Genomic DNA, 14528 nt, shown 5'->3' on the forward strand with positions numbered 1-14528 from the left:
ACGTAGGGTCGAGCGCGCCGTGACGTCGGAGGCCCATGGCGGCGGCGGCGGCGGCGGCGGCGGCGGCGGCGGCGACACGAGAAACCTGGCGGGCGGCATCTCCGCGGAGAAGGCGCTCAGCGGCTCGGCGTCCGAAGCGGAGGGAGGCTGCGGCGGCCGCTGGGACCCCGGGAGCCGAGCCCGAGGTGGACGGTGGAGTCGTGCTTCGTCGCATCCAGGAAGCCAGGTAAGGACGGACTCGGTCCTGGGTCCAGACTTCACGCCCGTGGGAGTCTCCCCGAGCCCCAGTCTCGCCGTTTGTCCCCTTTAACGCTCAGGATTTAAGGGTTCTGGGTGGAGGTAACAGAGATAAAGAGCTCATTATTGTAATAAGCACGCAATAACGTCTCTTATGGCGGTTGCAACTGGCGTGGCCAATGGGCGTGAAAATAGTAATAGTACCTACATAGGCTTGTTTCGAGGGTTCAGTGGATTAGTAAATGGTTGCAGCATTCCAAACAGTATCTGGCGCGTGGTAAGCGCGCTGCCCGTGTTCGGTATGAATATAATGCTGATATCGGTCATCAGTGGTTTTGCTCACACCAGGGCCGCAGCGTGCACACTTGATAGTCATTTTCACGAGTCTCATCCTTGGTTAATTGAGGAGCTGCTGCTCTGTGGCTGACACTGACTTAAGCGTTCTTTATCGAGATGAACATCTCAGCCACGCTAGGGTCCCGATGGAGCACCGAGTCTCGAAGAAAAACGGTTTCTAGATGTGTATAGAGCCAGGTTTCAAACCTTTGTCTTTGGTAACTTCAAGTTCAATTCATCTTAGTCATGTCGGACTCTTTGCGACCCCATGGACTGCAGCACGCCAGGCTTCCCTCTCCATCACCAACTCCCCCAGTTTACTTAAACTCATGTCCATTGAGTCGGTGATGCCATCCAACCATCTCATCCTCTGTCGTCCCCTTCTCCCACCTTCAGTCTTTCCCAGCATCAGGGTCTTTTCCAAGAGTCAGTTCTTGACGTCGGGTGGCCAAAGTATTGGAGTTTCAGCTTCAGCATCAGTCCTTCCAATGAATATTCAGGACTGATTTCCTTTAGGATGGACTGGTTGGATCTCCTTGCTGTTCAAGGGACTCTCAAAAGTGTTCTCCAACACCACAGTTCAAAAGCATCAGTTCTTCGGTGCTCAGCTTTCTTTATAGTTCAGCTCTCACATCCATACATGACTACTGGAAAAACCATAGCCTTGACTAGATGGACCTTTGTTGGCAAAGTAATGTCTCTGCTTTTTAATATGCTGTCTAGGTTGGTCATAACTTTTCTTCCAAGGAGCAAGTGTCTTTTAATTTCATGGCTGCAGTCACCATCTGCAGTGATTTTGGAGCCCCCCAGAATAAAGTCCGTTAACTGTTTCTCCATCTATTTCCCATGAAGTGATGGGACCAGATGCTATGATCTTAGTTTTCTGAATGTTGAGTTTTAAAACAACTTTTTCACTCTCCTCTTTCACTTTCATCAAGAGGCTCTTTAGTTCTTCACTTTCTGCCATAAGGATGGTGTCATCTGCATATCTAAGGTTATTGATATTTCTCCCGGCAATCTTGATTCCAGCTGTGCTTCATCCAGCCCAGCGTTTCTCATGATGTACTCTGCATATAAGTTAAATAAGCAGGGTGACAATATACAGCCTTGACGTTCTCCTTTCCCTGTTTGGAACCAGGGAACTTCAGAACTTCCTTCAAAACTTTGGTAACTTCAAAGCTCTCCATTATTCTGGTTTATCCTACCCCCACCCCTCCATGCTTTGCTGTGTACTTTATATAGTGTTGAGGAGGAACAGTCTACTCTTCTAGGTTCTTCTGGCTGCTCTAATAATCAGATTGACACAAGACAGATTAAGTCATGTCTGACTCTTTGGGACCCTAGGAACTGTAGCACACCAGGCTTCCCTGTCCTTCACCATCTCCCTGAGTTTGCTCAAACTCATGTCCATTGAGTTGGTGATGCCATCCTGCCATCCAACCATCTCATCCTCTCTCGCTCCCTTCTCCTATCCTCAGTCTTTCTCATCATCAGGGTCTTTTCCAAGTTATTGGAGCTTCAGCATCAGTACTTCCAATAAATATTCAGGGTTGATTTCCTTTAGGATTGACTGGTTTGATCTTGCTGTCCAAGGGACTCTAAAGAGTCTTCTTTAGCACCGGACTTGGAAAACATCAGTTCTTTGGTGCTGAACCTTCTTTATGGTCCAACTCTCACATCGATACATGACTGCTGGAAAACCATGGCTTTGACTATATGTACCTATGGCTGACTGCTGGAAAACCATGGCTATGACTATATGACTATATTGGGCTTCCCTTGTGGCTCAGTTGGTAAAGAATCCACCTGCAATGCAGGAGATCTGGGTTCGATCCCTGGGTTGGGAAGATCTGCTGGAGAGGGGAACGGCTACCCACTCCAGTATTTTGGCCTGGAGAATACATGGACTATATAGTCCATGGGGTCACAAATAGCTGGACATGACTGAGTGACTTTCACTTGTTAGCAAAATGATCTCTGCTTTTTAATATTCTGTCTAGGTTTGTCATAGCTTTCCTGCCAAGAAGCAATTGTCCTCTAATTTTATGGCTACAGTCAACATCAGCAGTGATTTTAGAGCCTAAGAAGAGGAAATCTGTCACGCGTCCACTTTTCCCCTTCTATTTGCCATGAAGTGATGGGACCGGATGCTATGATCTTAGTTTTTTTAATATTGAATTTTAAGCTGGCTTTTTCATTCTCCTCCTTCACCCTCATCAAGAGGCTCTTTAGTTCCTCTTTGCTTTCTGCCATATGAGTGGTATTATCTGCGTATTTTATCAGAGGTTGTTGATACTTCTCCCAGCAATCTTGATTCCTGCTTGTAACTCACCCAGGCCAGCATTTTGCATGATGTGCTCTGTGTATAAGTTAAATAAACAGGGTGACAATAAACAGCCTTGTACTCCTTTCTCAGTTCCAAGCCAGTCAGTTGTTCCGTACAGGATTCTAACTGTTTTTGACAGGATTCTAACTGACTTTTTGACCTGCATACAGGTTTCTCAGGAGACAGGTAAGATGGTCTGGTATTCCTATCTCTATGAGTTTTCCACAGTTTTTAATGATCCACACAGTCAAAGGCTTTAGCGTAGTCATTGAAACAGAGGTAGGTGTTTTTCTGGAATTCTTTGCTTCCTCTGTGATCCAGCGAATGTTGACAATTTGATCTCTAGTTCCTCTGCCTTTTCTAAACCCAGCTTGAACATCTGGAAGTTCTTGGTTCATGTAATGTTGAAGCCTAGCTTGGAGGATTTTGAGCCTAACCTTACTAGCATGGGAGATGAGTGCAATTGTCCAGTGGTTTGAACACTCTTTAGTACTGCCCTTCTTGGGAATTTGAATGAAGATTGACCTTTTCCAGTCCTGTGCCCACTGCTGGATTTTCCAGATTTGCTCACCTTTGAGTGCAACACTTTGATAGCATCATCTTTTAGGATTCTAAGTAGCTTTGCTGGAAATCCATCACCTCCTCTAGCTTTCTTGACAGCTGCTGCTGCTGCTGCTAAGTCGCTTCAGTCATGTCTGACTCTCTGCGACCCCATAGACTGCAGCCCACCAGGCTCCCCTGTCCTTGGGATTCTCCAGGCAAGAACACTGGAGTGGATTGCCATTTCCTTCTCCAGTGCATGAAAGTGAAAAGTGAAAGTCAAGTCTCTCAGTCGTGTCCGACTCTAGCCTGGACTGCAGCCTACCAGGCTCCTCCATCCATGGGATTTTCCAGGCAGAAGTGCTGGAGTGGGGTGCCGTTGCCTTCTCTGTTCTTGACAGCAGTGCTTCCCAAGGCCCACTTGACTTCACACTCCAGAATGTCTGGTTCTGAGTGAGAGACTGTACCTCTGTGGTTATCTGGGTCGTTAAGATCTTTTTTGTACAGTTGTTTGTATTCTTTCTTTCTTTTCTGCTTCTCTTCTCTTCTGTCTTTTCTGCTTCTCTTAGGTCTTTACCGTTTCTGTCCTTTATTGTGCCCATCTTTGGATGAAGTGCTCCTTTGATGTTTCTGATTTTCTGGAGGAGACCTCTCGTCTTTCCCTCTGTTGTCTTCCTCTGTTTCTCTGCACTGTTCATTGAAGAAGGCCATCTGCCCCTCCGTGCTGTCCTCTGGAACTCCACGTTTAGTTGGCTGAACCTTTCCCTTTCTCCCTTGCTTTTCACTTCTTTCCTCAGCTACTTGTAAAGCCTCCTCAGACCAGCCCTTTGCCTTCTTGCTTTTCTTTCCTTTGGGATGGTCTTTCTTGCCGCCTCCTGTACAGCACTACGGGCCTCTGTGTGTTGTTCTGCAGGGAGTCTGTCTGCTGGATCCAGTCCCTTGAATCTGTTTGTCATCTCCACTTACACTCATAGGGGATTGGATTTAAGTCGTACCTGACTAGCCTGGTGGTTTTCCCCACTTTCTTTAATTTAATCCTGAATTTTGCCATAAGGAGTTGATGGTCTGAGCCATAGTCAGCTCCTGGTCTTGTTTTTGCTGACTATATACAGCTTCTCCATCTTCGGCTACAAAGAATGTAATCAGTCTGATTTTGATATTGACCATTTGGTGATGTCCATGTGCAAAGTTGTCTCTTGTGTTGTTGAAAAAGGGTGTTAGCTGTGACCAGTGCATTCTCTTGGCAGAATTCTGTTAGACTTTGCCCTGCTTCATTTTGTACTCCAAGGCCAAAATTGCCTGTTGATACTCCAGATATCTCTTGACTTCCTACTTTTGCATTCCAGCCCCCTCTGATGAATAGGACATCTCTTTTTGGTGTTAGTTCTAGGAGGTCTTCTAGGTCTTCATTGACTTTTTCTGCATCAGACTTGGATTACTGTGATACTGAATGGTTTGCCTTGGGAATGAACTGAGATCATTCTGTCATTCTTGAAGTTGCACCCAAGTACTGCATTTCAGACTCTCTTATTGACTCTGAGGGCTACTCCAGTTCTTCTATGGGGTTCTTGCCCACAGAGGAGATACAGTGGTCAGCTGAATTAACTTTGCCCGTTCCCCTCCATTCTAGTTCACTGATTCCTAAGACGTCGATGTTTACTCTTGCCCTCTCCTGCTTGACCACGTCCAGTTTACCCTGATGCACGGACCTAACATTCCAGGATCCTTTGCAATATTGTTCTTCGCAGCATCGGATTTTACTTTCATCACCAGACATCCACCCTGAGCGTCGTTTCCGCTTTGGCCTTTCCGGAGCTGTTAGTAGCTGTCCTCCGCTCTTCCTGGTAGCATGTTGGCCCCCTTCCGACCTGGGGGGCTCATCTGTCGGTGTCGTATCGTTTTGCCTTTTTGTAGAGTTTTTGTGAGGATCTGGTGTCTTGGAGTGTGTGTGTTCTCCCAGTTCCTGTGCCCTTTCTCCCGTGATGGGCACATACGCTGCTTCCACATCTTGGGCTGTCGCAGATCGTGCTGCAGCGAGCGTGGGCGTGAATGCCGTGAATGCGCGTGGGTTTTCGAAATAGTGTTTTCATTTTCTTCGGAGGAATACCCACAAGTAGAATTGTTGGCTCAAATGGTAGTTCTTTTAAGACTTTTTTTTGATGTGGGCCATCTTTAAAGTCTTCACTGGGTTTGTTACCACATTGTTTCTGTGGTACGCTTTGGCGGTTTTGCTTTTTGTTTTGGCCAAGTCGCATATGGGGTCTTAACTCCCCAACCAGGGATGGAGCCCACACCCCCTGTGTTGGAACGTGAAGTCTTAGCCACTGGACTGTCGGGGACCCCTCAAATGGTAGTTCTGTTGTTAATTTTTTGATACTGTTCCCCGTAGTGGCCGCGCCAGTGGACATTTCTACCAGCAGTACGCCAGAGTTCTCCTCTGTCCACATCCTTACCAGCACTTGTTATTTCTCTCTCTTCTTGATATAGCCATCCTAAGAGGTATGAGGTGGTAGCTCATGGTGGCTTTCGTTTGTACTTCTCTACTGTTTAGTGATGTTGAGCAGCTTTTCGTGAACCTGTTGGCCATCTGTATGTCTTCTTTGGAAAAAAGGTGTGTTCAGATCTCCTGCCCATATTTTAATCGAAGTGTTTGGGGTGTTTTGCTGTTGTGTGTTCTCTGTATGCTTTGGATATTAAGCCCTTGGCAGATACGTGGTTTGCAGATACTGTCTCCCATTCGGTATGTTGCCTGTTCATTGTGTCAATGGTTACAGGTGCCATGCAGAAGCTTTTTAGTTTGATGTAGTTCCACTTATTTTTACTTTTGTTACTTGTACTTTTGGTGTTAGATTTAAAATATCATCACCAAAAAATTTTTGATAAATAGAAAGAGACAAGCATCACAAATACTTGTGTCACGTTTACTGCCTGTGATTTCTTCCAGGAGTTTCATGGTTTCCGGTCTTTCTAAAAGTATACGCAGTTTTGTTTGTCTGGCCGCACCGGTTCTCAGTTGCGGCATGCTCCATCTTTTAATTTCGGCGTGTGAGATCTAGTGCGCCGACCAGGCGTCAGACCCATGCCCCCTGCATCGGGAGTGTGGAGTCTTAGCAGCTAGACCACCAAGGAAGTCCTGATCTCAAGTCTTATGTTTAAGTCTAAATCCATTTTGAGTTGAGCTTTGTGTATGGTGTAAGATAGTGGTCCAGCTTTCTTCTTCTTTTTTTAATGTGGATGTCAGTTTTTCCAAATGCAATTTATTGAAGAGACTGTCTTTTCCATTTTGCATTCTTGGCTCCTTTGTTGTAAGTTAACTGACCGTAGATGGAGTGGATTATTTCTTGGCTCTGTTCTGTTCCACTGACCTGTGTGTGTGTTTAAACCAAAGCTATACAGTTTTAATCACTGTGATAGATTTGAGGTCAGAGGGCATGGTGGCTCTAGTTTGTTGTTCTTTCTCAAGACTGCTTTGGCCATTTGGGGTCTTTTGTGGTTCCATTCAAATTTTAGAATTGTTTGTCCTGTTTCATTAAAAATGCCATGGGAATTTTGATGAGGATTGCATTGAATCTGTAAATTTCTTCAGGTAATATGGGCATTTTAACAACATTAATTGCAATCCATGATCAGGAAATATGTTTCCACTTATTTGTGTCTTCTTCAGTTTTCTTTCTTTAATATCTTGTCTTTTTCAGTATGTGAATCTTTCACTTGCTTGGCTACATTTATTCTCAGGTATTTTATTCTTTTTTAGGTATAAAAATCTTTTTGATGCAGTTGTATATGAGGTTGTTTCTTTTTTTTTTCTGATCAGTATTTTTTGTTGAAGTGTAGTTGATTTAAACTGTGTTAATTTCTGTTGTACAGCAAAGTGATTCATTTATCGTATGTTAACATATGCATTCTTTTATATGTTCTTTTCATTGTGGTTTCTCACAGGAGATTGGCTGTAGCTCTCTGCTGTACAGTAGGCCCGTGTGGTTTATCCCTTCTCTATATGGAAGTGTCATCTGCTGACCCCGCCTCCCACGCCAGCTCTGGGGGCCACCAGCCTGTTCTCTCGGAGAAGGCAACGGCACCCATTCCAGCACTCGCCTGGAAAATCCCACGGACGGAGGAGCCTGGTGGGCCGCAGTCCATGGGGTCGCTGAGCGTCGGACACGACTGAGCGACTTCACTTTCACTTTTCCCTTTCATGCACTGGAGAAGGAAATGGCAACCCACTCCAGTGTTCTTGCCTGGAGAATCCCAGGGACGGGGGAGCCTGGTGGGCTGCCATCTCTGGGGTCGCACAGAGTGGGACATGACTGAAGCGACTCAGCAGCAGCAGCAGCAGCCTGTTGTCTGTGTCCATGAGTGATTTGGATTCCTAGGCAAGTTCATTTGTGTCGTACTTTAGATCCCACATATAACTGATACCATGTGGTCCTTCTGTTTCTGACTTAGTTCACTTAGTATGGTAATCTCTGCTTCCAGCTGTGTTGCTGCAAATGGTGTCTTTTTTATGGCTGAGTAGTATTCCATCACACACACACACACACACACACACACACACACACACACACACACATCTTCTTTATTCATCTGTCAGTTAACGCTTAGGTTGTTCCCATGTCTTGGCTGTTGTGAATCGTACTGCTATGAATATAGGTTTCGTGTATCTTTTTAAATTATAGCTTTGTTCGGATACATGCCCAGGAGTGGGATTGCCATATCATACGGTTATTCTATTTTAAGTTTGCTGAGGAACCTCCGTAAGTGTTTTCCGCGTGGCTGCACCAACTTACATTCCCAGCGGCAGTGCAGGAGGACCCCCCTTTCTCCGTGCCTTTCTCCAGCATTTGATATCGGTAGACTTTTTAAAGCCGTTCTGGTGGATGTGAGGGGATAGATAGCTCATTGTAGTTCTGATGTGCACTGCTCTGGTAATTAGCTATGATGAGCGTCTTCTCACGTGCCTATTGGCCACCTGTATTTCTTCTTTGAAAAAAGGTCTGTTTAGGTCTTATGCCCGTTTTTCAGTTGGTTGTTTCATGTTTTGTTGTTTTGTGAGCTCCTTATGTATTTTGTAAATTAAACCCTTGTCAGTTGCATTGTTCACAGATACTTTATCCCATTCTTTAGGTTGCCTTTTCATTTGTTTGTGGTTTCCTTTGCTGTGCAGAAGCTTGAGTTTTTAAGTTTGATTAGATCCCATTTAGGGCTTCCCTTGTGGCTCAGCTGGTAAAGAATCTGCCTGCAGTGCGGGAGACCTGCCTTCAATTGCTGGGTTGAGAAGATCCTCTGGAGAAGGGAAAGGCTACCCACTCCAGTACTCTGGCCTGGAGAATTCCGTGGACTGTATAGTCCATGGGGTCTCAAAGAGTCAGACATGACTTAGCGACTTTCACTTTACTTCACTTCATTTATGTTTTATTTCTGTTGCCTTGAGAAATTGACCTAAGGAAACATTGGTATAACTTACGTCAGAGAATATCTTGCCTATGATATCTTCTAGGACTTTTATGGTGCCATGCATTATATTTAAGTCTTTAGTCCATTTTGGGTCTTTTTGTGTATGGTGAGATGGTGTGTTCCAACATCACTGATTTACGTGAGGCTGTCTGGCTTTCCCCACACCACTTGCTGAAGAGGCGGTCTTTTCCCCATTGTGTATCATTGCCTCCTCTGTGAAGTATTGATTCACCACAGACGTGTGGCAGTACCTCTGGGCTGTCTGTTCTGTTCTGTTGATCCATATGTCTGGTTTTGGGCCAGTGCCACACTGGTTTGATTACCATAGCTTTGTAGCGTTATCTGACGTCTGGGAGGGTTGTGCCTCCAGCTTTGTTCTTTTTCTTCTGGATTACTTTGGCAATTCTGGATCTTTTATGATTCTGTTTAAATTTTCGGATTATTTGTTCTAGTTATGTAAAAAAATGTCATGGGTAACTTGATAGGGATCACATTAAATCTGCATATTACTTTGGGTAGTATGGACATTTTAATAATATTCGTCCAATCCAAGAGCGTGGGACATGAGTCATCTTGAATTTCCTTTATTAATGTTTTATAGTTCTCAGTGTGTGTTTCACTTCCTTGGTCAGGTTTACTCCAGAGTATTTTATTTTGGTGGTGGGGGGAGGGGCGAGGATGTAATGTTAAGAGGTTGTTTTTTTTTTTCTTTCATTCTCTTTATGATATTTTTTGTGTAAAGAAATGCAGTCAGTTTGTTTCTGCTGTTCTGAATTTATCAGTTCTAGTAGTTTTTGTGTGAGGTCTTTAGTGTTTTTTATATATAGTATTGTATTTTCTGCATATAATGAGAATTTTATTTCTTCCTTCCCAATTTGAATATCTTTTGTTTCTTTTCCTTATTTGATGGCTGTGGCTAGCACTTCCAATACTATAAAAGAAGAGGTGAGAGTGGGCATCCTTATCTTCTTCCAGATATTAAGGGGAACGCTTTCAGCTTTTCACCAGTTAATATCATGTTGCCGTTGGGTTTGTCATAAATGGGTTCCCCAGGTGGCACTCATGGTAAAGAATCCACCTGCCGATGCAGAGGACATTAGAGACCTGGGTTCAATCCCTGGAGGAGGTCATGGCAACCCACTCCAGTATTCTTGCCTGGAGAATTCCATGGACAGAGGAGCCTGGTGGGCTACAGTCCATGGGGTCACAGAGAGTCAGACAGGACTGAGCGATTAACACTTTCACTTGCCATGAATAGCTTTCATTATCCTGAGATGTTTCCCTCTATATCCACTTTAGAAAGAGCTTTTAAAAAAAATCATGAAAGGATGTTGACTTTTGTCAACTGCTTTTCTGTGTCTAGCAGATGGTGCTACGCGTTTTGTCTTCAGTTTATCCCAGTGATTGATTCTGCGTACGTTGGACCGTCTTTGTGAACCTGGGATGAACCGCACTTGATGCAGTGTGCAATCTTTTTATGCGTTACTGGATTCAGTTAATATTCTGTTGAGAATTTTTGCATCTATATTCATCAAAAATATTGGCCTATAATTTTCTCTTTTCTTTTTTGTGATGTTTCTGTCTGGTTTTCGTATCAGGGTAATGATGGTTTCATAGAATGTCTTTGGGAGTGCTGCTTCCTCTCCATTTTTTTGGGAAGAGTTTGAGAAGGATTGGGCTTCCCTGGGGGCTCAGCTGGTAAAGAATCTGCCTGCAGTGCGGGAGACCTGGGTTTCATCCCTGGGTTGGGAAGATCCCCTGGGGAAGGGAAAGGCTGCCCACTTCAGTGTTCTGGCCTGGAGAATGCCATGGTCGACTGTATAGTCCCTGGAGTTGCAGAGAGTCGGACACGACTGAGCGACTTTCACTTCACTCTCACTTCACTTAAGGGTTGGTATCAGTTCTTCTTCTCATGTTTGGTACAATTTACCTTTGAAGCCCTCTGGTCCTGGACTTTTCTTTGTAGGGAGTTTTTAAATTACAGATGGTATTTCACTTCTGGTGATCAGAGGATTTCTTCTTGATTCAGTTTTGATGGGCTATGTGTTTTTAGAGACTTAGCCATTTCTTCCAGGCTGTCAGCTGTGCTGGCTCGTAATTGTTCTGGTGCTCTGCTCTGTGTTTCTGTCGTGTCTCCTTTTCCATTTCTTGTTTGTTGATTTGGGGTGTCACTCTCCATCTTGGTGAGCCTGGCTCGAGTTTTGTCAATTGCGTTTATCCTTTCACAGAACCAGTTTCTGGTTTTACTGAGTTTATCTATGTTTTCTAATCTCTCTTGTTTATTTCCTCTCTGACATTTATTACTTTCTTCCCTCTGGTTTTAGGTTTTTTTGTTCTTTTTCTAATTCTCTTAAGTGATAAATTAGGTTCTTTATATGAGATTTTTCTTGTTTTTTGAGGAAGGCTTGCATTGCTGTGAACTTTCCTCTAAGAACTGCTTTTAGCGCATCACATAGATTTTGTGCTTTCATTTCCATTTGTCAACAGCCTTTCTCAATCTCCTCTTTGATTTCACTGCTGACCCACTAGTTTTTTAGCAGCTTGTTGCTTAGTCCTCGTGTAATCGTGTGTTTTTTTTCTCATTTCTTTTTCTGTGATTAATTCCTGGTTTCATGCCGTTTTGGTCAGGAAAGATGCTTGAGATAATTTCCATGCTCTTAAATTTGTTGAGGCTTGTTTTGTACCCTAGTAGGTGGTGAATCCTAGAGAATGTTCCATGTGCAATTGAAAAGAATGTGTATTCTGGGTATTTTTTTGGATGTAATGTTCTAAAAATACCCATTAAGTCTTAACTGTTCTTTTTGTATCATTTCGTATCTGTTACTTTATTGATGTGAGTGGGGTGCTAACCTCTCCTACTGTTCTGGATTTCTGTCAGTTTCTCCCTTTATGTCTGTTAGTATTTGTTCTGTGTATGGGTGCCCCGTGTGTTAGGTTACTCCTTGGAAGGAAAGTTATGACCAACCTAGATAGCATATTGAAAAGCAGAGACATTACTTTGCCAACAAAGCTTCGTCTAGTCAAGGCTATGGTTTTTCCTGTGGTCATGTATGGATGTAAGAGTTGGACTGTGAAGAAAGCTGAGCACTGAAGAATTGATGCTTTTGAACTGTGTTGTTGGAGAAGACTCTTGAGAGTCCCTTAGACTGCAAGGAGATCCAACCAGTCCATTCTGAAGGAGATCAGCCCTGGGATTTCTTTGGAAGGAATGATGCTAAAGCTGAAACTCCAGTACTTTGGCCACCTCATGCGAAGAGTTGACTCATTGGAAAAGACTCTGATGCTGGGAGGGATTGGGGGCAGGAGGAGAAGGGGACGACAGAGGATGAGATGGCTGGATGGCATCGCTGACTCGATGGACGTGAGTCTGAGTGGACTCCGGGAGTTTGTGATGGACAGGGAGGCCTGGCGTGCTGTGATTCATGGGGTCGCGAGGAGTCGGACACGACTGCACGCCTGACCTGATCTGATCTGATGTGTTGGGTGCGCGCATGTTGATGAGTGTGAGATCTTCTGTTGGTCCTTGTATCATCACTTAGTGTCCTTTTTTATCTTTCTTTATCTCCTTTGTTGTAAAGTCTATTTCGTCTGATATTAGTATTGCAGCCCCTGCTTTCTCGTCACTTCCGTTTGCATGAAATGTCTTTTTCTATCCCCACTTTCCGTCTGTTCGTGTCCTCTGCCCTAAAGTGGGTCTTTTGTGACCAGTGTATTGTAGGCTCTTGTTTTTTGTTTTGTTTGTTTGTTTTAATCCCGTCTGCCACTCTGTGTCTTTTAATTGCAGCATTTAGTCCATTGACATTTAAGGCAGTTATCGATAGACATGTATTCACTGCCATTTTAAATCTTGTTTTCCCTTTGGTTTTACGTTTCTTCTTTGTCCCTTTTTCTTTTTTGTGGCTTGGTGATTTTCTTCTCTCTTGTTGATGGTCTCTTCTTTTTGGTTCTGGTGACTCTGTTGGATGCTTTTGATTTGTGGTTACCCTGTTTTTCAAGTGTGTGAACCCCTTCCTGTATTTGCTTGTCTTAGACTGGTACTCAATCATACAGGCTCCAACACATTATAGGGGGAAATAATCTATGTTCTTACTCTTCTTCCCCACGTCTTATGGTTTTGATTTCCTCTTTTATATCTTCATGTTCATGCTCCATTCTCTGTGGTTATCACAGTCACAGAAGATTTTTAGATTTTTTAAAAGTCTATTTTAACTGGCTTATTTACGTGATTTACTTTCCAATTGTGATTTCCTCTTTATTAACATTTCCTTTAGGATAGGTTGAGTATTGCTGTATTTTTTTAGTTTTTGCTTATTTAAGAAGTTCTCTGTCTATTCTAAGTGATAACCTTGCTGGGTGGACGATCTTCGGTTACAGAGCTTTCCCTTCCAGGACTTTGAACCTGTCTTACCTCTGTAAGGTAGATTTCTGGCCGGTAACATTCTGTAGAGAAACTGTCTGATGGCCTTGTTGGGGGGAGCGGGGGTTCCCTTAAAATGTGTTGTTTAGTTGCTGAGTCGTGTCCTAGTCTTTGCAACCCTATGGACTGTAGCCCGCCAGGCTTCTCTGTCCATGGGATTTCCTGGGCAAGAACACTGGAGTGGGTTGCCATTTCCTCCTCCAGGGGATCTTCCTGACCCAAGGATCAAACTCACGTCTCTTACATTGGCAGGCAGGTTCTTTATCACTGAGCCGCCAGTTTTTCTCTTGCCGCCTTTAGAATTTCTCTTTAGCTATCTTTCACTTTTGCCATTTTTTAAATTATAGTATGTCTTGGGGCTTCCATGGTGGCTCATCAGTAAAGAATCTGCCTGTGGTGCAGGAAACATGGGATCGACGCCTTCCTGTACCTGGGTATCTGCTTCCTTCTGTAGGTTTGCGAAGTTCTCAGCCATAATCTCTTGAAATACATTTTTGATCCTCTTTTCTCTTTCTTCCCCTTCTGAAATCCCTATTATGCATGCTTTGTATTATTCCATAAGTCTTATATTGGTGTTTTTTCTCAGTTGGCTTTCTGTGAGTATGCGCATAAGGGAAAAGGCTACAATGGACAGGGGGACCTGCCTCTCCCCTTATGCAGCCCCCCATGACATGACCTGGCACATCCTTAGCTGTGGGTGCACCCGATTCCAGCCCCGTCCCAGCTGTTCCCACACAGCCAACCCCAGCCCTCCCTAGGTCTGATCTCAAAGCCCATGTCCCGGCACCCAGCCTGGACCCGTGCCGGGCCCTGTGTCTCAGGCACAGGGCAGCGGCACTGCCCGCCCGTGTAGCCCTCTGTTTGCTCTGGCTGCTGCAGGCCGGCTGCCGCGTTCTTTCCCGAGGCTCTGACAGATCTCCAGGCTGGTGCAGGGGGGCTTCCCAGGGTGCGGGAATGTTTTTATCTTTTGTTCTACCCGGTTGCATGGAGATCTGCGTGGTTGCCCTTTCCGCACTCTGAAGTCTTCTGCCAGCGTTCATTAGATATTCTGCGAGAATCGTTCGACGTGTATTTTTGATGTATTTGTGGGAGAAGGTGAGCGTCGCATCCTGCTGCTCCATCATCTTCATCCTCCCCAAGGTTGCTTTCTCAGTTTCTGTTTTTCACAGTTCATTATTCTGTGCTGTGCTGTCACTTCAGTCGGGTCCGACTCTTTGC

General features: G+C 44.5%; 1 protein-coding gene across 2 annotated transcripts in view; it reads left to right on the top strand.

Annotated features, from left to right (window-relative positions):
* Positions 1–16: 16 nt before the first annotated feature.
* SRRD (SRR1 domain containing) overlaps positions 17–14528 on the top strand; it is a 31484-nt gene continuing 16972 nt past the window's right edge. For both annotated transcript variants that reach the window (XR_003030064.2, XM_015475568.3), the window contains exon 1: positions 17–226. Coding sequence is in view for 1 of the 2 variants with exons in the window: in XM_015475568.3 (XP_015331054.2) it covers positions 36–226 (191 nt within the window). In the remaining variant the exon portion in view is untranslated. The remainder of the gene's footprint in view (positions 227–14528) is intronic.

This window comes from Bos taurus, chromosome 17 (assembly GCF_002263795.3).
Source record: "Bos taurus isolate L1 Dominette 01449 registration number 42190680 breed Hereford chromosome 17, ARS-UCD2.0, whole genome shotgun sequence".
In the NCBI taxonomy this organism is placed as follows: domain Eukaryota; kingdom Metazoa; phylum Chordata; class Mammalia; order Artiodactyla; family Bovidae; genus Bos; species Bos taurus.